Raw genomic sequence first — 22285 nt, forward strand, 5'->3', positions numbered from 1 at the left:
TTTGTTCCCTTATCCGCATGTAGAACATGATGACATGACATAAATTCTAATCTCAAGTAATCATTTCTCCAAAAACACCAAAACAGAGCCTCAAATAAAGTACCTGAATCTGTCAGTTCAGCTTCGCCCAGTGTGGGCTGAGATTGGCTGCAGCGCCCTCCGTGACCCAGAGCTGGATGGGCGGTTGAGGATGAATGAATGTCAATTCAGCAAATAAATCTATCAATTAATTATGAGTGATGAGGAGTTGATGGAAACTAATGCTGATTGTATAGCTGAAATTTAAATCTCAAAACAAGTCCAAAAACAGTCCATAAAACTACATCGACTGAAACATTTGCATAATTTTGGATATCTTACTAAGTCAGCACTTAGTCACCACCAGATATGGCAGATAAGGTAGTTTCTGGATGCTTCTTGCAAAAGTTAGCAGTCTTTCTGTTGTTTATTTAGGGATTTTCACCTACTCCTCTCTTCCTGTAGATCACCTTCTGTTATATTTTTAGGTTGTCTTGCACACAGCACGTTTAAGATCTACCCACAGATTTAAATTGAAGTTCAAGTTAGGGAACTGTAACGCCTTTCCAGCATCTTCAGCTTGCTTTTGTTTCTTTAATATTTCAGTGTGGTTTTGAGGTCTGCTTTGGAAAATTGTCCTGTTGTATTTTCAGTTTCATGTTCTTAAAAGGCTATAGGACATTGAAAGGCAGGGGACTGCTGATATTTGGTGCAACTCATGCTAGTGTGGGTGGTAACACGACCTTAAAGCAGAATATTCACAGGTTACATTTGATTTACCGAGCACTGTCTGTGTAGGGTGCTTTGAATATCAGTTTGATGGAGGTGCTGTGTACATCTTTCCGCTGAAAAAGGTCGACCATATGTGGAATTCGCCCAAACTACCTGGGCACAGCTCTCTGTGGGCAGCCATGGCTGCTTCCGGGACTCCTTCCTTCATTGTGAACTAGTGGAAACTTTTACTCAACACTAAACACCAGCCATCTCTAGTTCCTTTAGTTGAAGTTATTCACCAAATTTCTCTCCTTTATTTTGGTAGCAACAAATGGAATTACAATAGTGATGTGTCATTCGTGAATGATTAGTTCATTTTGAATTAATCTTTTGTATGACTAGGGAGTAACAAGTCTCAGTGGGTGATTTGTTCTTTGGTCCATGCATGTGTGCTACAGGCTTGGATTTGTTCACGAACAGGTTTTTCTGCCGCATATTCACTGCGTAGGATTGGCTGATTCGTTCACGACTCATAAAATTGGATCTTCTGGTCTTTTGTTAATTATTCACGTGGTTAAAGCAGCAACATGACCAATATTGTCATTACTGGTGAGGAGAACTAGTTGACGTTAGCATGAAAGTTAACATTACCTTTGTAGCTATGGGATGGGTGTTTAATTTCCTGTTTGTTCTGTTTGAATGGAAATCATAAACTACGGCTCTTCAGTGACCGGGCAGGCTAGAATGAGAATTTTTTTAATGGTAGGCGGAGCGCTCACCTACCGGCAAATGAAGTAATCAGTCATTTTAACTTCAGTAGGCTTTGGCCCAAAAGGGTGCTCAATAGTTTAACAACAACAAATGTGTGTATTATATGCCAAGTGAAGCAAACCACGCGGGTCTTCAGTGTTTGAAAGCCGTGCTATTTCAGGCATTACTCAAATGACAGCTGCAGCACCACACTGGTCCCAATGAACGAAATGAACGAATGACTTGAAAAAATTCGCTCATTTTACTGAACGAGATTAAAAGACCTCAGTCAGCAAACAGATCCGAACTTCTCATCACTAAATCACAACCAGCGGCTACGGGGGGCACCACCTGCTATTAGCCGGCTAACTTCCTGTAAGTTATTTCAAATAAGGAACCTGTCAGTCGAGAAAATGTCTTAGAAATCCTTATTTTACTTACTGTTCACCGACCCTGCAGATATTATGAAGTGAGTTTGTATTACCTGTTTAACCTTGAACATGTCAGCAGTATTAGCCTAATTTAGTTAGCATACAAACAGCTAACAGCTGACAAAATGGAGTCAACCGAAAGCTTCAGGTGTCCCGATAACTGCTCTGTTATCGATTATGAGACATTCACATTGATTTTATTATTACCAAGTAAATGTTTAAGCTCTCTGACTTGTATTTCCGCTTGATTAATGGTAACTTTAAACGCCTGTCATGGATATTTTGACCGAACACTGTTTAACTTTGTTAGATAACTCGTTATTATTGTCCAGAACGTACCTTTCTGGTTAAAATGGGTTGGTACTGTAATTATTTGTCGGCGTTATCTTTAAGTTTGTAGTTTGACTGTGAGGGCACTAGATGGCAGCTGTGTAGTTTCTAAGTCAGTCCTGCTGTATGATGGTGGAGTATTAGTGTCCTCAGTACTGTCTGCACACTGCAACACAATGTCAGCGATGGCCTACACAGTAACACAAAAGGGCAGATGCGATCCTGACAAGGATACTTTCAAATAATGGTGACACTTATTCTAAAAGCAGTTTGATTCGATGATCCTGATATCAAGGCCCTGTTCAGGTTTAAATGTGCACTCAATTGTTCCATTTGATATTTGTTTTCAAAACGGGACATTTATCCAAGTTAAATGAGTTGACTGAAGGGTGGCTCGTAGTCAGCATGAACGTCTCAGGAAAGTTCGGGAGGTCTTGAACTCCCACTGAGGTGTATTTGGGTCAAGCGCCTTTTCTTCAGAACTAATTCGGTCAGAGGAGGTCAAAAACAGAAGTTGAATTTCCATACAAAGATGAATATTCACTTGCCATAATTTATTTTCTAGGTTCCCAGAAGAGCATGCTAAATGCTGGGCAGTCTTGAAGATGAAGAAGGAAGGGTCTCAGGGAACCAAAGTGCATCACCAAAAACCTGGCGGGTGGAGACAGTTGTGCCAACACAAGTGAGTACCTACACACATTTACACTTCGACTAATGTCTGGACAAAACTGTCTACAACTCACCTGTCATTAATCCACACCCCAGTTTTTCATAAGCCATATCAGTTTTTTAGAAAGTGAATTAATCTATAATGAAACAGGCTTGTTTATATCTGAAAGAAAGACTCTGGCTTCTAGAAAAATGTTAAGCTGGTAGCCCATCAAAATCAGAACAATTATGCTATCAAGATAACACACCCATTTGTCTCTTCAGTGATCCAGATGCCAGAAAACATTGTGATTGGCAGCTAAGCAAAACAAATATGTCTCCCCACATGTTTGTTGCTCAGAGAAGCTGCTCACTGCAGCTGTTCCCTGAATGAGATATAATATGCATGTGAAACTAGTTATTGCACCTATTATGTCTTTCAGTCATACAAAGAGTGTTTATTTTACGCCACCAGTGTCATCTAAGGACACCTTAAGGTGCATTCAGAGTGCAAATTAATCTTTCGATATTCTTCTCTGCAAGACAACTTTGTGCCTTCACTGCCCTTAAAGCATTTTTGATAGTTGTAGCATCCCAGATGATGATGATGTCTAGAGAGGAATTTTCTCTACTTAACTTTGCACTTTAGGCATGCCCATGTCAACAACACAGCAGTGTATAATGTCACTAAATTAAGCACATTATAAAGCCTCTGCAATGCAGCTCTATATAGCCTGTGTACCACACTCACACAGTATTCATTTAGGGCCCAGAAGGAACTTTTTAGGGCGCAAAATGTATTGAAAGGCTGCTGGCACAGTTTTTAGGATAGCTCTGACTCTGGAAGTGATTAGCCCTCAAAGCTTGGGTGAGTATATTACAGAGAGACAAGGGTGGGTGGGAGCAGTATCACATGTGTGTGCTAGTATGAGTGGGACACAGAGAAAGAAATTGTGTGTTTTTTGAGAGAGGGGAGAGAAGGAGACTAGGGCAGCTCTTTTATGCAAGCTGTTCTCTGTATGCATGTAGATTGGATGATGTGTGGCTCCTGTGGTTGGCTGTCCCCTGTGTCACTGCCTTTAAAAAACTGTTGCCAAGAGAAACGTCTTCTTTACAGGGTTTGGCTGCCAAATGCTGTGGATAATGGATAGAACTGCAGAGGGGAAGATGGAGAGGGGTGCACAGCCTGTCACATAGACATGGGTGCGCATGAAAGAAAACGCACACACGCGTAGTGGCGCGCACACATTAGCACACTTTGTGGGCAGGGATTCCCATAATGCTCAAGTAAGGTGTGAAAATTTAATATTCAAGCCACTGCTGTAAAACTGCCATGAAAACATACACCCTCACAGTGACACACAGGCAGTATTAGGTCTAGTAAGATGTGTCACACTAAGTTGGCATGTATGAGCACATGGCAGAACCAGCACACAGTCACAGATTCCAAATGTGCCACATTTTGAGGATGTGTGCAGGACAAGATAGTGGGGAATAGTTGTAGACACCTGTAAAGTTGTGAGCCAACACATGGGGCGCCACTGGGTTAATGCAGTAGTGTGTATGTGTGCGGGACATCTAGTGACACAGGAATGTGTCATAGCCACTTGGTTCCTAAACTGCAGCAAATAAACATTCCTCTACTGCTGTGTCAGTGCTGAGCCTTCGCCCACTGTCGCTGTAAAACACAGCTTGTAATTAAAACCAAAAACTGAGCAGTTCTCTTTTTGTCTCCAATAGTATTAGCAGATTAGAGATAATGGCCTGCATTCCTCAATAAATTTTTCTATGCTGTTTTTTGATTTAAGATAATGGGAAGGTGGACCTACTGCACGGAAAATATTCACACTAGCGGTGATGAAAAACACCGACACAGTCATTTTGACTGGCTGCTCATACTTCACAGCATAGCAAAAATTCAAAAACATACATTTGGATGAATTGAGATCCTACAATTTAATATCACCAGACAGATATTGCTGCAATTCATCACTGACCAGTCTGTTAGATTTAAATAAATCCGGTTTTCATCCCTGCTGACAGGTGAAATTACGCACAGGCTTATGTTGTGTCACACAGATTCCACTGGTTTATGCTCATATTTCATGTGGATCTTAGAACTGAAATGTTGCTATGCTGTACCCATACATTGTCAGATGTCTGTAAACATATTTCAGTGTTGGTTAAAGTCTGTCCCTGTCATTACAGCTCTGTTTACAGGAGGACTTACAGTGTTTGCTAGCATAAGAACTTTCCAAGAATATACAGCGGTTGAAAGTCGCACTCTGACACATAGTTTTCCAACTAAAACACTTAGTCCCAGTGGAACCAATTTTGACATGTCACTTTATCTGTTTGTTGTCACTTGTCTGGTTCTGCCAGGTTAATCATTCACAGATGTGTGATTGTGGACTTGTTGGATAAGTGTTCTCACCAAATTACTGCTTGAGCCTTCCAAAGACTTTGTCAAATGGTACTTAAAGTTGACCATCTAGTGTTTGCAATGAACTGATGATTACTTATGTATTTAGTTGGATGTGATGCTAAATGGTGAAAAGGTGTTTATCTAAGTGAGCCAACGAAGTGGAACCCATCATTCTATAACAACCAAGAGGTCACTCTGTGTAAAGGCTGGGGTGGGGGGTTGATGACTGAATTACATGAATATTTCCTGTGTTCATATGCAGGGGGTTACAATTCAGAACATCTCTATGCATGTGTGAAGTGTGCTGACATATCACAAACCTACACATGCATGCACGCACAAACGCCACAAAGTTATATCCCTCCCACCTTAACTACAGGGCTCACTCTAAATCTCACTCCACAGGGGCACAGAGTCTGACCACAGACATCATACTGATTGCTCACCGTGGTCGAGTGGTCTGTCCACATTCCCACCCTGATTCACTATGTGCAGAAAACCCAACAACGGAAAACGGTGGTTTCAGAGTGTCTGGAGGTTTGCGGACAGCAGTGAGCATCCGCTCTCTCCTAAATCTATCCTCCTCTCATCTCTTCAGCTGCCCTGTTGCATACCCCCGAAGCATGAGAAGAGTCAAACTCAGACGTGTGTGTGTGTGTGTGTGTGTGTGTGTGTGTGTGTGTGTGTGTGTGTGTGTGTGTGTGTGTGTGTGTGTGTGTGTGTGTGTGTGTGTGTGTGTGTGTGTGTGTGTGTGTGTGTGTGTGTGTGTGTGTGTGTGTGTGTGTGTGTGTGTGTGTGTGTGTGTGTTGGATGAAGTAAAATGATGAGAAAGGAGTGTCTTCTTCAGTGTGTCTACATGTAATCAGTTGGATAAATACGATCTTCCTCTCTCCTGTGTGACAGGTTGTGGCAGGCCAGTCGATGATGAAGTGATGGAGATGTTAGGAGGCCACGGCCATTGTGATGCTGGGTGGCTGTTACTTTGGAACTGCCATCTGCTGAAAAGGTCAGTTGCTAGGGGATGATTCTCCTGGACCGTGTCTGCCTCCCAGCTGCCATCCACACACCCACACACTCCGGCCTGAGTATACGGACAAACTCACACTTGTGCACACGCACATTTATGCAATTTTCATTGTTTCATAGAAATCTGAATTTGACCCGTTGGATTGACCACTATTTAATCCACTCAGTAGTGTTCTGTAACTTGAGGTTTAAGTGATTACAATTCTTCATGCAATATATATCCAATAAGGCTGCAAATGTACATCATATTACATAATAGTCCAGTGGTCACTTAATGGCACCAAAATAAATTCTTCTCTTTATTACATGGACAGCATGAAGGTGTTTCTGTCATAACAATGTTACTAATTACTAGGAACTTGGCCCCTAATTGACTGCTAGGATTACAATAAAATGGTGGGGCAGCATGGAAATTAAGTCAGTATTGTGTCCATCAAAACCGCCGTGAGCAGCCTATCATTCAGTGTGGTGACCCAAACCCAGTTCTAAATTCTTTATCATGCACCCTTCAAATTAAAGCCAGCTCCACCCAATGGGCAAACATTTTTCCACAATTTAGCAGGAATTTTAATATGTAGCTGCTGTGCTTTCATTATGCCATATTATCTTCTCTGCATGTTCTCTTGTGATTGAGCAGATTGCTACATTATTGTGAGAAGAAAAATTTGGGCAAGTGAAAACTGTTTCCTTTCTTAATCTTCAATCCTTAACACCCATGCTAAATTGTTCTATTAATGTTGGCCATTAACTCTTGCGCCAGAAATTATGAGCTATGGTTTCACTAAGCTGTGTTGCTGATAAAACTAAAAAGTAGTTTTATCCTAGCAGGAAATTGATTGTATTTATATATATATATATATATATATATAGTGTGCATAAATCTTATTTTTTCACATATTGAGATGTTGGCAATGCAGAAGCTGGCTAGTTCTAAGCCCATAATGAGACAACTGTACAACTTTGTGCCATCCTCCCTGTCATACTTGCTGCTTTCCTTCCTTTTTTTTTTCCTCACTCTCACTCTCGCCCTCTCACCTACAGCCTGCGCTTCTCCACTGGCCTTCCACAGACAGTGACTTTTGTGTAGTGACGCTGTTGTTTTTGTTTGTGCCCTTCTTACCATGGCTGCCTGCTTGCCGCCTGGCAGCCCCGTGTGTCAAAGGTGGCTGCAGCAGAACAGACTGTGGGAACAGCCGGTTAGCCTCCTCTGGTCCCCTGCTCCCCAACCAGAGGGGCAGCCATCAATCCAGCACTCCCCCTGCCCGTTCACACACATTGAAGCACAAACACACAAATGTCCAACCAAACACACACTCACACAAAAAGCCTACAACGCTCACATCGTCTCCCAATAATCCTCGGAAGCAATTTCATCTCGACTCGGGTGGCGGCCCATTGTCGCCAGCCCCTTCAATCTTTCCTTATTAACTCTCGCTTTGTCCCACATCCGAGCTTCTGGACTCATCTCTCCTACATTCCGATCGGAGCTGCTCACAGCACTCCCAGGCAACCTCCATTCGCTAATCCCACTGCCTCCCCCACTAGTCACCCCACCCCAAGGAGCTCTTACTGCTTTTTTTTCCCAACCTGCCGATCACCTACTTACAGAGTAAGGTAGGGGCATTAACTCCATGGCTTCTCTGAAGGCAAAGTGTAAAGGCGGGGTGGGTGAAGGAGGAGGCGGCCACAAAGTGACTCCAGCCCAGACAATTAGAACAATGAGCTGGGCCTGTAGGGGGCTAACTCGCTGCGTCACGCCTGGACGGTGGGGTATTTTGTCAGTTTAATGAATTGTCCGTCAGGCCAGGGCCACATCGCAGGCTGCGCAGAGAGAGGCCAGCAGGAACCCAGACACTAAGTCGGTATTTATTACACTGCCTTTGTCACTAATTGAGCTAATTATCACTGACTCCTCAGCACTCCCACAGGCAGCACCCCCTCCGCTCACACTCTCCACCAACTCTCCCACCTCACTCTCACGCCTGGGATTTGAACCCTGCCTTCCCTCTCCCTTTTTTTTTGGTCTGCCACTTTCTCCTCCTTTTGTTTCTTTTGATGATCCATGTTTCCCCATCATTTTTGTATAAATCCAAGTTGTGCTCTCACTGTCCCCACTCCTGACTCTTCTCTCCATTTGTCACATTGTACTATATTGTGATTTAGAGGGCGCTTGTCCATCTTCTCCTGTGATAAGAGACAGGCCATTAGTCTTGCATAGATATATTATTCTATGATTGATATCAGTTTTCTTTCTCTCATCTTTCTTTTTTTTAATATGCCATCTACCTCATTACACCCCCTAATTTAGAGCATTTGATCAATTCTTCTCTAATTTTCTTGTTCAGTTAACTCCACCTAGTCTAGTAATGAAAACTGTCAGCGTTGAGATGCTGAATCTCTACCAAATTTATTACTTAGCCCATTGCTCTTAGTTTCATGCTACATTAAGATCAGCCCCTTATCATAATAATTCAAAAAATTCTCATCCCTCACCCTGTCAACCTGTCTTCCATTACAGCTACAGCTTTGATGTTCTGTTATTGGGACCTTTGGATTTTTTTTGTGTGCGTTGGTGGCCTTTTTGTGTCTCCACTGTGGTCTGTCTGGATGACCCTGGCTGCTCCTGTGCTGTGGCAGGCTGAAGTGAAAGTGCAAAGCCTTCCAGACTCCCGTGGTTAGTCAGGTTGCCAGGGGTTGAAGGGGGGAGACGCTTAAGTTTTCATTATTTTTAATATTATTTCTTTATTTCTTTCCAACATAAAAAAAAAAATTAAGCAAAACATGCAATGCAGTAAAATCCTGTATAAAATAAGGTATGTGGCTGGATAAGCTTGGGCTGTCTCTGTGGTTGGGTGCACAGATGCAGGGATGTTTTGTGAGCTGAGGAAAGAGGCTGCTTTTGCGATGGTAATAGGATTAAGCAAAGGACACCCATGGACAGGCTTATATGTTCACTTGGTCAGTTGTCAAAACTATCTCAAGCACAGAAAGTACAACAGGCATAATAGTATCTTTTGATAGATTCAGGAGGGCACCTTAATTGAAAATATAGACTTTATTGTTCTATCATATAATACAAAACCAACTTACACCTAAATCTTTTGATTAAAATCTAAAAACATCTCTCTATAACAGTATAAAAAAAATCCCAAGAAATAAATATTTCATATTTACAGTAATTAAAAGAAAGGTAAATATTCAGTGCATGACCAAACATAAGTGTTTTTATGGAAAACAAGCAAAGAAGTGATGGTGATCTGTTTCTAGTGAGAGTCGGTTTTCTGTCAGCTACATCACACTGAAATAGAAAAGGGCATTAGATCAAAGCATGTCTTGACTTGACACTAATGATAGCATGTTCTCCAGCCACTGACATGTGCATATATCATTCAGCAAACTTACAAGAGATGTTATTATAAATATATTCATATATTTTAATATTTACAGTATTTTGGTTTTCTTAGCTCATGTACAGTATAATTTCCTTTTCAGAGGCTTCTTAAAAATAAAATTTCTGTTTGACTTTGCTGCTTTTTACAGCCGAGCCCAACATTTGCCTTTTTTGAATTTGGACTACTTAAATGCTGCTTGAGTTTATTAATAAAGAATTGTATTTTTTGTTACTTTTTGTTACATTGTGCATATAAGAAGCGTTTCAGTTTTAAGAAAGAGTTTTGAGAATATGGTGAGATTCAGCTGGTCACATTCAATTTTTTTTTTGTTTAAAATTCACCACAGCCAACTGCACTGGGTCATGTCATAATATTCAGTGTATTGATAATACATTTAAATTACTTTGCTTCAGTAACATTTGTTCTGTCAGGATTTATTTCCCCTTGGCAAGCACTGTTCCCAGTCATCAAGACCATCTTGTGGGTGACTTGAGAGTGGCAAATCAGGGTTGAGGTGTATCTGACTCCAGAGAAATCTAAATAAAAAGGGCAAATGTGGTGAGGAAAATATAAGTGGTTGGGCTGTGTTCAGGGACTAAGTACACAAGTTGGGAACATATAGCCCATCCCTGGAGATAAACTTCACACAGTTTTATGTGAAAGAAGCCAAAGAAAACGAAACAGATGTTTAAAAAAACAAAAAGCAAAAAACAATAACTTCCCTCTTGTCGGTTGTCTTCACCAGTTTGAGAGAACATGCTTGTGGCTCTCTGGCCACAGAAACATCTGCGAAACATTGTGTCCACTTTCTGCCCTCAACAGGGGAAGAGGTTTCTTGTATGACCTGGTTACAGCAACCAATTCTCCACATCATTTTGTCCCCCTTTTTTTCTACACTGTGTAAACACCTGAAGGATGTGGATGATTTCTATTCTACATGGATGGTTGTAGTGTTTCAGTACCCTCTTAATACTGTGAAGCACCAAAGGACCTGTTTGTGTGTTTGTGCTTTTATTCTTCCTCCATTTTAACCCCCTCCCGCTGAGTGAATTTTTGTGCCAATGTGTTCCCTGTATCAGTTTACCCGCGTTGGAGCTTCTCCGGCCCCTTCCTAACATCTCTAACCACCTACCTGCTTGATTCTTTCTCAGCCAACTATATGTCTTTGTTTGTTTTTGCCTTATATGCCTACATCTTCACTTGATTTTTCACCTGTAATCATAGACACTGATGTAACGTTCGTGTACTGGTGCAGTTTAAGCAGCTGACATGGCAGCACCAGTGGAAGGTGCAGTGGCAACGTTCAGTCACAGTTTCGGTCCGGGTCTTAAACCCACGTCCACAGCATAGTAGCTCACATCCATCTAATCCAGGAGAAGAACTGTTGCATGTTCTCCCAGAGGTTCCCAAAGTGCCAGTTTTGCCGTTGTAGGAGCAGAAGTTTGGCGATTTCTCAAAATAGACCAGGTCCATGGCGGAAGGGGGTTTGTGAGCTGGGTTTTCAGGTTCCAGATGGCGCGGGTCAGCTCGGTGAGAGGCACGGTTGCTTCCCTTGTTGGCATAAACAACTCTGGATGCTCCATCAAATCGGTCCTTAAGGAAGTCTCCCACTGTGCGGAAGCTAGGCAGGCGCATCCAACAGGTGCGTACGGTGCAGGAGCCTGACATGCCATGGCACTTACATTCCTGACGCATCTCTGTTGACACAGTCTGCACAGAAGAAGACCAAAGGCTACTGATGAAATCTTATTATAGGTGCATTCATAGACTCAGGGATTTATGACAACAGCATCAACAAAAAAACTACTATAGCATGGTTGAGTCAAATCCTTACCATTCTGCCAGCTTCATTATTGTGTAGGTTGGTGAGGTAGCGCAGATCTCTGCCCCTCTCACTGGAGTCAACAAACTCCTGGCTGAACATTCGGCCAAAGTCCACATTGTCACTGCAGCCCCCCCAGTGCCAGTCTGGCCCTCCAGGACCTCGGCGGCGGTAATCACATGTGCAAGATTCAATGGCCCCTTCTGAGCATGAGCGAGCCACAGCATGGGTCACCCCTGCGCTGGTAATGGCAAATACAAATGCTGTCTCTCTGCAACCTGAAGAAACAACAACTTCCCATCAGAGCTTGATCCTCCCATTTAGACTTTGATTTGCCAATATTTTGCCGAAATTTCACAAAAATATTTAGAGGCAAAGCTATTAAAATGTGTACAAGAGATTCCATTACATCCTGCCCAAAATTGTCCAAATATTGCCTGATGGGAGAGACAAGAGAGGCTCACCACGATTGACAATTTTGCCAAAAATTGCTGGGCTGTGGGTGGTCGGGCAGTTCCAGCGGCGGTTGCGGAACTGCCACTTGCACTCTTTTATGGCTGTATGCAGCCCAGCAGCAATGGCATGCAAGATGCCAGGATTCTGCCGAATCAGCCGACGCTGGCGACGACTCAGTAGGGCAAGGCTGGGGTCCAGGACCAACTGCACGTTCTTGGAATTGGTGAGGAGATTGGACGAGGAGGCCACATTGACAATACCCCTGGTGCAACAAAAGGACAAGGGAAGTCAGAGTGGAGGAGCTGGCAGTTTCTGCATTTAACTGTAAATTCTCAAACTGATGTGTCTTGGCACGTCAGGGTTGTGCATTTAAAATTACAGCTTTTGTTATGTCTTACAATAACAAACAGTGACACATGCAATTCCAAGACAGTGAGGAGACAGTAAGTCTCAGATGCAAGTTTCTGGGTTGGCAAATAAGAAGTTGTAGTATTTTCACCTCTGGATATGTTAAAAATTGTGTCACCCTGGAATTGCCTGTAAATTTAATTATCTAAATTCAGATATTCATCAGGATAAAAACTGAGCTTTCTTGCAGATTCCTTCATAGGTACATATTAAATATCACTTCTCATTGTTGCTTTGGCTTTTTGCTTGGAGAAGCAATGAATCTCATTTTGTCTGTTCTCACAAAATGTCCCAAGACATCAAGCAGAAGGCCTTCTCAGTTTAAAATATGAAAAACTATTCTGGCTATGGGCGACTTCACATATTCATATCAGTATATTAAATATATTATTAAATATATTATTGATATATAAGCCTATGCTTGATAAGCATATGCTTCTTTTTAAATATTTAATGTTGCCCCTCTGCCACATGAAATCAGACAGCATTTTCATACTAGCCTTCGTAAACTGCTCATGTTTGTGTCCAAACGTGGCACCTGTGCAGCCTCTCTGGTGTCTCTGCACAGGACAGGATGTCATTTCCCTCTCTATCTACTGGCGATTTCTGTGAGGCTGACCCAGACAGTCGTGTAGCGAGTCCTACGAACTGAAGTAACAATGTCGTCTTTTGAATGTCTTCTTCATTCCGAAGCTTTACCGTGTCTATTTTTCTAGTTTTCTTGGGTTTCAGCTGACATTTAAATATTTGAAAACGCGCGGACGCATGTGCGCAAATATGTCTATCTGGATACACCGCAAAAATAAAATAAAATAAGAAAACCCAGACTAAAAATTTGGTGAAATCATTCCCTCAACAAACCCAACCCACAGTTTGTGAATTTTTAAACAAGCAAGACAATAATCCCACAGATGCAAAAACTACACAGATGCAATTTTAGTTTTGTTTTCTTTAACAAAATATTGTGCAATTTGCTGTTTTAGTTTCAGGTTGCCGTATGGACAGAGGAATGTACAGTGTTAGAGCAACAGGACCGTGGGTAAAAACTCGTGCAGGATTCCTCTCAGCTTTGGTATAAATCCATATTTAATTTATTCCACATTGGCCTGAAAAATGTTGTCTGGTGTTCAAACCACACTGCCCAAATGACAGGGAGGCAGAGAGAGGGAGCCATTTAAATCTACCGCAAATAAAAGGTAAAACTGTAATTATTACAAATGTAATTCGTTTATTGTTAAATAGATAGTCCGCCTTAGCTAATTTCATTCAATAAAAAAAGCGAAATTGTTTATAGCAAAGCTCCATGGAGTAATTTGGAAACGACAGCAAAAAAAAAAAAAGCCACAAACTTTAATATCATGCGGTTGTTCTTTTCCTTTTTTTTTTTTTTTAGGCTGAACAGAAGTTGTGGTCTGTGCCAAAACTAACACAGGACTCCGTGCACACATGCACGGCCTGTGGCCGCCCAATAACACGCTGAGTTCATGCGGTGGTGGACGGTCCTTCCCGGTCAAACCAGCGTTACATGAAGGCATCACATCACACGGAGCGTCTGGTCCACTCACCACCACCGGCCGCTGTTGTTGACGGCCCCCGTCCCTGAGAGCGAAGATACCAGCAGGATGCAGGCGGCTTTCACCCCCAACAGCAGCACCAGGCTCCTCATCGTGTCTTCAAGTCAGATGTCACAAGAAAAATGTCACAGTTCAACTTTTTTTTTTTTTTTTTGTAGTTCCCCCTTTGGTGTTGTGCATGCTCGGCAGTCATATCCAGATCAACGTCCCACCACAAATTTTATTTAAGAAAATGGCACATTTAAAGAAAATGAAATTTGACCGTAGATAATGATGCAACAGCAAGTCTTGGCGGTGCTGTCGGTCTTACATTGCGCTGGCGTGCATTATCATTTTCATAATAATTAAAAAAAAATCGATGAGAAGATTCATTTCTAATGAAAACGAGCCTCGAGGTGGATATACTCACCCGGCCAGAGTGCGCAGTGCAGCCGGAGGGCTTTGAAGGTGAAGGAAGCGAGCAGCCCTTAATTGACTTAAATGGATGTTGAGTGGAGACAGGTTGCTAAATGATGTGAAGTGTCCAGGCAGGATGCTACTGCTGCAGTCCTCTTCACTCTGTCTCTCTCAGTGATGCTCTGCACGGCGCATTGAACGCGTGGGACAGTCCCGAAGACTTGATCCCCTCGGTGACTGATAGGCAACACATTCTTCTCTTATTGAGCGCTACGAGGGGAATAAAAAAGGGATTTGCTGCTCTCATCTCCCTCTGTTTTTTTTCCCCTTCGCAGCCTTTTCAATAGGATTGGAGGGAGGGATAGTTAATGCTCTTCATAGGGCGCACAATGAATAAGGAAACAACTGGGCAGAAAGGAAGAGAGAAAAAAACGGCAATCCACAGTGTTGCGCATATTACTAGTGGAATCTCGCTGTCATCACAGAATCGATCCCCTGTATTAAAAAAAAAGTGCAGCTGAATGTCCCCCCCACACACATACACACACACTGGCAGCGCGCTTGCTTCCACATCCAGTGTTGCAGAGAGCCGAAGTGACCCTGGGACGGGGATGTGTGCGGACAGATGCTGTGGGTGCGCCCGGTTTGGTGCTCCGCCGCTGCTCAGAGCTGGTGTCACGCTGCAATACAGTTAGAGCGGAATATGAGCCATCTAAAACTGCCCTTTTTTACTCGGTGGTTGGATTAGCCTACTCCCTAACCGCATCTCCTCCTCCTCTCTGCAGACACGCTCCAAATGTGCAGTGACTAAAGACATTTCTGTAGATTTCCTTCCCTGTTTTGGTCCTAATGCTTTGAGTGAACACTCATTTTTACATTAATATACTAGTGGCATTAAGCATAACTTGGTTTTTAAAAAAAAGTACCTTCCATGATAATCACTCAGTGTATTCAGATCGCCTTCTTCAATGAGATTTAGCCCAATAAATAAAACCATTATCACCAGGCTTTACAGCCCGAGACACACGCAGCAACACAACTTGAATAGAGTAAGAAGCAACACTAAGCTACTACTTGTCCTATAACTCAAACTACCTGCTGGGCTACTTAAGGCTTTTCCAAACGCTGGAAACATGAATTACTCCAATCAGAAGTTTGATGTATGATGAACCGGGAAAAGAGGGGGACGAGTAAGAAAAATGGCTTCCAAACATCTGGCCTGCAGACCTCCCTCGACGCACATGTAGCCCAGTGTAATCACAGCTTGAGCCACTTTGCGGCATCTCCATCTAACCCCAGACTAGGAGCAAACTGAAATGTCCCCAAAACTTCTCCGTATCTCCATCTAACCCCAGACTAGGAGCAAACTGAAAATCTCCATCTAACCCCAGACTAGGAGCAAACTGAAAATCTTCATCTAACCCCAGACTAGGAGCAAACTGAAATGTCCCCAAAACCTCTCCGTATAGCTTCTCGGCTGAAAGTTTCATTATGTGACATTTATCTGCTAATTTGAATCTTCCACTTTAGTCACTGCAGCGGCTGTAGGTTGAATAATCTCTCTCCCTTCCTCTGTCTTTCCTCTCTCTCCCTTAGATGACAGTAAAAGGAAGTGGGCTTTTGTTAAAAAAAAAAAAAAAAAAAAGAAGAAGAAATAAATAAAAAAGCTTTAATGACAGCCATCCTACGTTCATACTCCAGCCTTATATGAAGGTGCTCAAACGGGTTTCCTGGAGCAGTCATGCGACACCGAGCAGATTAGAGCTTCAATCCGGATAAAGGGGGCCTTTTATATACAAATCAACTTCAAATCACTTTTTAAGCCACTTAGATATACACGCCAAGCCAGAATGCTAATGCACTTTTCATTGCTGCAGCTTAGGGAATAGAAGGAGATTAGATGAATTGGTGTCACTATGCGAGCCGTGTTTGAGGGGGGGTTTTAACTTAATTTTATGAAAGTATCCCATATGCACCTTCTTGTTTCAAGCCGCAAACCGTTATTTTTGGAGATCCGGTGAAGAAAGTATTTTAAACTCACTGGATCATTAACAGTATCACCGACTGTGTGGCTGACCTGTTGAGATAAGAGGGTTGTTGTTTTTATTTTTCCACTCCTAATTTGAATGATCGAGATCAATTACGTGATAGATTTGAAATCCGAGCTGAGTCTGTGCTGGAGGCCTGACATCCTGGTTTTGTAGGCCTGGTTTAAAAAAAAAAAAAAACTGAACGAGTTGAGATACCGGTCTTCAATATGCATACTATGAAAAGTGAAACAGAGAAGCCCATAAATGTAAATTGCCATTAGACTTGTGTGTGGGCTTATGGTGTCACAGTGTGAAAAATAAGCACAGAAAAACCGCCAATTCCCTCTTTATGCATATAATTTTATAGCCTGAAATAAAGACTTTGGAGTGACAAAGTGAAGTTGTTTCTAACAACAACGAGGAACAGCCGCTCTGGTGGTGGTGGTGGTGGTGGGGGGGGCACATGACTAAAAACAGTATTGTTGGAGGGTCTGTTAGCAGAGCCGCCTGCCTGCTGCTGCCTCCCTGTCGTACAGTGGAAGCAGCAGCTCTACCCTCCCCCCATCCATCATTTAACTCACCCCTTTATGAACAAAAAATCTTCTTTTGACTTTGTATATTTCATTTTACTGATCGTTTCTTTGTCCTTAGTCTCCTAAACTGGACACCCCTGCCACACAACCCACCGACCTGCCATCAAAAAAATAAAAAACTACATTCATTTTCATAATCTGTGTGCTATTAGATATGTTTTATTGCATTCATTATTTTAGGTCACCCGCTGACCACAGTGCACGCATCATTGTGCCGGTGCCAATGCGTAAAAGTTTGGAGACGTCCTTTTCCTCTTGGACGCATGGCCACACTGTCAAATAACAAAACGATCAACTGTTGATCTGACTTTTATTCTAGCCAATATTTTGCAAACAGTCTCCTGTAGAGGCATCTCCTCCCCTCCCCTTCCCTCTTTCTCTCCCCCCTCCCGTTCACTCTCGCCCCCGAGCTCCTCTGTTCTCCGTCTTCACTCTTCGGTCGTTTGGCGGTGCATCGATTATACTCCCCCCTTCTTTTCCATATTCTTATTCACTCCGGGACTTTATCACCAGTGTTTTAATGTCACGTCGCGAAAGACGCTTATCAAAATGGAGCTATCAAACAAACTCCGTTGGGACCAGTTCCTGATTTTGGCAGCAGCACTTATGTCACCTGCATTAACGTAAGTGCACTTGAGAGCGCCAGGAGAGTTGGTGGTACATGCTCGATCTGGCTACATGAAATGCGGGCAGATTTAAGGGAAGCCACTGTGATGTCAGATTAGATACCAGATCTTGGACATATTCAGGCAAAGAATGAAACAGTTGCAATTGGTTTCATATTCAATGTCATACTGAAACATTAGAAGTAATTTTTACTAATTTTGTCGCCTTTGACATGTCAGAACTTTGCCATACAGCATTCAGTGTTAATCCCGCAATTGTTATTTCTCCGTAATGCGTGTTTGGGGATGTACTTTTGGGCTGCTCAGCTGTATGATCTGTTAAGAATTATATTTTAATCCCGTTTAAAGAAACATCTGTAGAAACACTAGTAAATACTTGTGCTATTGATTAACACATTTTATTGCAAAGTGTATCCAGAAAATCCTTGGAAATCAGATGCAGTTTGTAGCAAATCTTTCATAATATTTTATTGGATTTGTGTTTTTCAAAATTTCAAAACTTTCCAAAACACTTCCCCTCTATTGGCTAATGAACTCCTGACCAGCTATGATGACGACCCCCCCAACACACACGCACACACGCACACTAACTCCTTCACTCTCCCCCCCCCCCCCCCCTCTCTCCCTCTCTCTCTCCCCCTCTCTCTCCCTCTCCCCCCCCCCCCTCTCTCTCTCTCTCTCTCTCCCTCTCCCCCCCCCCCCTCTCTCCCTCTCCCTCTCTCTCTCCCCCCCCCCCCTCTCTCTCTCTCTCTCTCTCTCTCTCTCTCTCTCTCTCTCTCTCTCTCTCTCTCTCTCCTCTCTCTCTCTCTCTCTCTCTGCAGGGTCCTGTGTAATGATATCCTCAGCCTGAAGGTGGCAGGAGATCCAGTGCTAACCCCTAACTCAGTGTGCCTGAGGCTGGCAGGCCTCAGTAAGCGACAGATGCGGATGTGTGTGCGGAGCCCTGATGTCACAGCCTCTGCTCTGCAGGGCATCCAGGTGGCCATCCACGAATGCCAGCACCAGTTCCGAGACCAGCGCTGGAACTGCTCCTCACTGGAGGGCCTTGGGAAACTGCCCCATCACAACACCATCCTGAACAGGGGTGAGGGTTGAGGCAAGCTAGTGATGTTCAAAATTTGACCTGGGGTTTATGAGGAAAAGGGGAAGGTATAAGACCAGACACAGCACATTTTAAGGACTTAAGCGTTTATCATTGTCAACACTTTGTATCTCCTGCTCCCAGGTTTCCGGGAGAGTGCCTTTTCTCTGGCCTTATTGGCAGCGGGTGTGGCTCACTCTGTGGCCTCGGCCTGCAGCATGGGTAAACTGCGGGGTTGTGGCTGTGAGGCTAAGCGCCGCCAGGACGATGACAAGATCCGACTGAAACTTACACAGCTGCAGCTGCAGACCCTGCAGAAGGGTGGGGTAGGCATCGACATGACACGGTCATTATCCCTGGAGTTTAACGCTCGCCATGGTGACCTGCCCACTAACCTGCGCTCCACCCACCCCTCTGCTCTGCTCAAGCCTTTACCAGATGAGCTGAGCTCCATGCAAGACACCTGGGAGTGGGGGGGCTGCAGTCATGACGTCCGCTTTGGGGAGCGTTTCTCCAGGGACTGGCTTGACTCCAGCGGGTCTCCCAGAGATATTCACGCTCGCATGAGGATACATAACAACCGTGTGGGCCGACAGGTGAATAATGTGCTTACATACTGCTCTTAGTGTCCTTCAGATCCCGGCAGACTAGCATTGCATATATGCTCATCAGGGTTGCTACTGCTTTTCTTTTTTTGCTTACAGAATACATTTTTCTTTACAGACAGTGACGGACAACATGAAGAGGAAGTGCAAATGTCATGGCACTTCTGGGAGCTGTCAGTTCAAGACCTGCTGGCATGTGTCGCCAGAGTTCAGACTTGTGGGTACTGTACTGAAGGAAAAGTTCTTGTCAGCCATCTTTGTAAACTCCCAGAACAAGAACAATGGAGTTTTTAACCCTCGAACAGTAAACGGCGCCAGTGGGAGTACAGCAGGACTGAACGGAGGTCGTCGTCGCAGCATGTCCAGAGAACTGGTGTACTTTGAGAAGTCTCCCGATTTCTGTGAGCATGATGCCTCTTTAGACTCTCCAGGTACACAAGGACGCATCTGCAACAAAACCAGCCAGAGCACAGACAGCTGCGGCTCTCTGTGCTGCGGCCGTGGACACAACATCCTTAAACAGACCCGCAGTGAGCGCTGCAATTGCCGATTTCATTGGTGTTGTTACGTGCTTTGCGAAGAGTGCCGTTTGACAGAGTGGGTCAATGTTTGCAAGTAGAATCCAGCTCTCCCAGTCCCAGCAGCCATCCAGGACTCAAGATGGCAAGCCTGTCGCTCGGCCCACTTGTGTTCTATGAGTGTTTGTTTTGCTCTTTGTGTAACTCTCCCAGAGAATCTGTTTACCCCCCAACCCCACCCCCTTCCTCTTTTTGGTCCATCATCTGGGATCCATTTTCTCTTTGTAGCTGCTGTTATTCTAAAATGCCAAGTCAGAGATTGAAGAGGTGACTCATGTCATTTTTCTTGCCACGGCCTGTTTAGAAACTGCCCTCTCAGCCACAAAAACGGCCCATATTCTATCTTCTCTATCCCAAAACAAAACAAAACAAAAGACGAGGAGCAGCGAAAAAGTATCACTATTTCAGTGTCTACATGGTGACTCATCTCATTGTACAGTAGCTGTGTATTTTAATGTTACATGTATATTTGTAAATGTATTATTATTAATATTATTATTTGGCACTTGCCATTTTGTTCTAGGTAATGACAGACTGATGCTGGCTGAGTGCCTCAGAATAGTGAGTCAGTGCTGCCAGACAGCAACATCTCATTGCAGTTTATCTTACATTTCACTGGAGAGCATTTTGCACCTGTGATTCAGAAAGAGCAACAATATTTATGTGCAAGTCTGATTCTAAATCTTTCTGAACATGGGTTTTTAAGAATACAAGATGACAAGATAGAGGATGTTTTTTTTTTTTTTACCTTGAAGGACCAATTTGATAGAAATCTTTCTCAGAAAAGCAAAAACAGAAAGCACACAAAGGACTTATCAAACTTATATACTTTTAAAAGCAAAGATTGGAAAGTTGATGTGACATAAGAGCGGGAGAAAAATATTCTGTACTTCAATCCCTTCCGGTGAATAACTAATCTTTTAAATTTATTTATGCCATTGTAACAATAGTAGCTACTTCATGAGAATGATCACTAGTGGTCCTGTTTTTCATGAATTCGTGTCAATATTATGACAGAAATATGCTTCCTCTAGGTATAACTGTGATGTGATGTGTGTCATTTTCCTATGAAATCATGACTGAGACCTTGTTATTCTGTGCTTGCTTTTGTCCATTTCATCAGTCTGAGCACTTCTTAGATTCTTCCCACATGTAGTACATGTCAAAGTGAGAGATGGACCTGCTTTAGTCCTGAACTGATACTGAAGGGTGTGTGTACGTTTGAACGTGTGTGTCTGTTGCTGTGTAAATGGGGGGTAAGCTCTAGGTACTACAGATTTGGGAGGTGAGAGCCTTTTTTATGGCCACTTCATGCTGAGAGAAGGACTTTTTATGGCCGCAGGATATTGTTTCCTTAAAGTATGACTTTTATTACTGGAGAGAAGCATCAAGAGAGCGGAGAGTAGGGGTGATTATACCAGTCTTTGCTGTGTGAGCATCTGAGGGGATCATCTGTCCAGAGTTCATAGCCAAGGAGGGGACTTGCTGAACCACGTGCTGCCGGGACGCTGTGTCCTTGTTACCTGGGAGACAGACTACACAAACATAAACACATTCACGCTTTTACACTTGCATGTAAAAATGCTGCACTGATGCACAATCAAAAACATACATGCTGGTGTGCACACATGAGCTGTCAGAACTCTTGGTGACCCAAGTGATTTGCACTCTCATTGTAGTTACACTGCAGATTTAGCAAAGTGCTAATGTCAGCACCTGACTGAATTTATGATAGCAGCATTCCTAGATATGATCCAATCTGTCTCCAGTTTGGATCCACTGGGAGAACCTCTCCTGCTACATAGGATTTAATACCAATTAAGTTTTGTTGGTATGGATATAGGTAAATATCCCTTGACTCCCAAAGAATGGTAGCGCCGGTGGCTGAATTAACTGTTCTGTCTGTTTGGTATTTAGTGCTGGCATAAAGAGGAGACAGTGACTGGTAGGGAATGATAAGGGACTGGATTTCTGGTTTTGGATTTCTTTATTCCTTTATCATTTCACCCTGGAGCTGCTGCAAAAGGGAATTTCCTGTCACTGTTTCTCCCATGTGTGAGACAGAGGTTGGTGGACAGCCTGGGATTGCTTTCTCTCTCCCTCTTTCCCATTCTCCCCCTCATAGCTGCAGACACAGACACATGCATAGCAACACATTGACCTCCCCCCCTCTCGAGTAATGACAACCAGACAGGGCTGAAATTAAAGAGAGGGGGGCAGAGAGAGGAAGTTAGGAGAGATAAAAGTTACCCACTTTGATTGAAAGGATGATTATATGTATAAAGTAAGGCGATTTAGTGCATTTAGTTGGATATAGAGAGATAGATACTTGCTGTATGTTTTGCAGGGATGCAGAAGAAAATGACAAAATGGGGTGTGGAG

General features: G+C 43.2%; 2 protein-coding genes across 5 annotated transcripts; one reads left to right on the plus strand and one right to left on the minus strand.

The window, feature by feature from the left end:
• Nucleotides 1-1805: 1805 nt before the first annotated feature.
• wnt10b (wingless-type MMTV integration site family, member 10b) lies at nucleotides 1806-20984 on the plus strand. Of its 4 annotated transcripts, XM_029506187.1 has the most exons (8): nucleotides 1806-1857; nucleotides 2809-2925; nucleotides 6220-6322; nucleotides 13814-17636; nucleotides 18461-18723; nucleotides 18865-19046; nucleotides 19149-19316; nucleotides 19444-20984. In XM_029506187.1, exons 4-8 carry the CDS (start codon nucleotides 17563-17565, stop codon nucleotides 19942-19944), a joined length of 1188 nt encoding a protein of 395 aa, XP_029362047.1. In that variant the 5' UTR covers nucleotides 1806-1857; nucleotides 2809-2925; nucleotides 6220-6322; nucleotides 13814-17562; the 3' UTR covers nucleotides 19945-20984. The 4 variants fall into 4 exon arrangements, with proteins under 4 accessions (XP_029362047.1, XP_029362044.1, XP_029362046.1 ...); XM_029506184.1 differs by having other exon boundaries at nucleotides 18865-19316; XM_029506185.1 differs by having other exon boundaries at nucleotides 1852-1951; nucleotides 18865-19316.
• On the minus strand, nucleotides 9605-14685 carry wnt1 (wingless-type MMTV integration site family, member 1). Its single transcript, XM_029506188.1, has 5 exons — nucleotides 14404-14685; nucleotides 13986-14091; nucleotides 12021-12274; nucleotides 11569-11834; nucleotides 9605-11444 (listed from the first exon to the last, which is right to left on the minus strand). The coding sequence occupies exons 2-5, from the start codon at nucleotides 14084-14086 to the stop codon at nucleotides 10953-10955; spliced, it is 1113 nt and encodes a 370-aa protein (XP_029362048.1). The 5' UTR covers nucleotides 14087-14091; nucleotides 14404-14685; the 3' UTR covers nucleotides 9605-10952.
• Nucleotides 20985-22285: the final 1301 nt, after the last annotated feature.

Source organism: Echeneis naucrates, chromosome 7 (genome assembly GCF_900963305.1).
Source record: "Echeneis naucrates chromosome 7, fEcheNa1.1, whole genome shotgun sequence".
NCBI lineage: Eukaryota > Metazoa > Chordata > Actinopteri > Carangiformes > Echeneidae > Echeneis > Echeneis naucrates.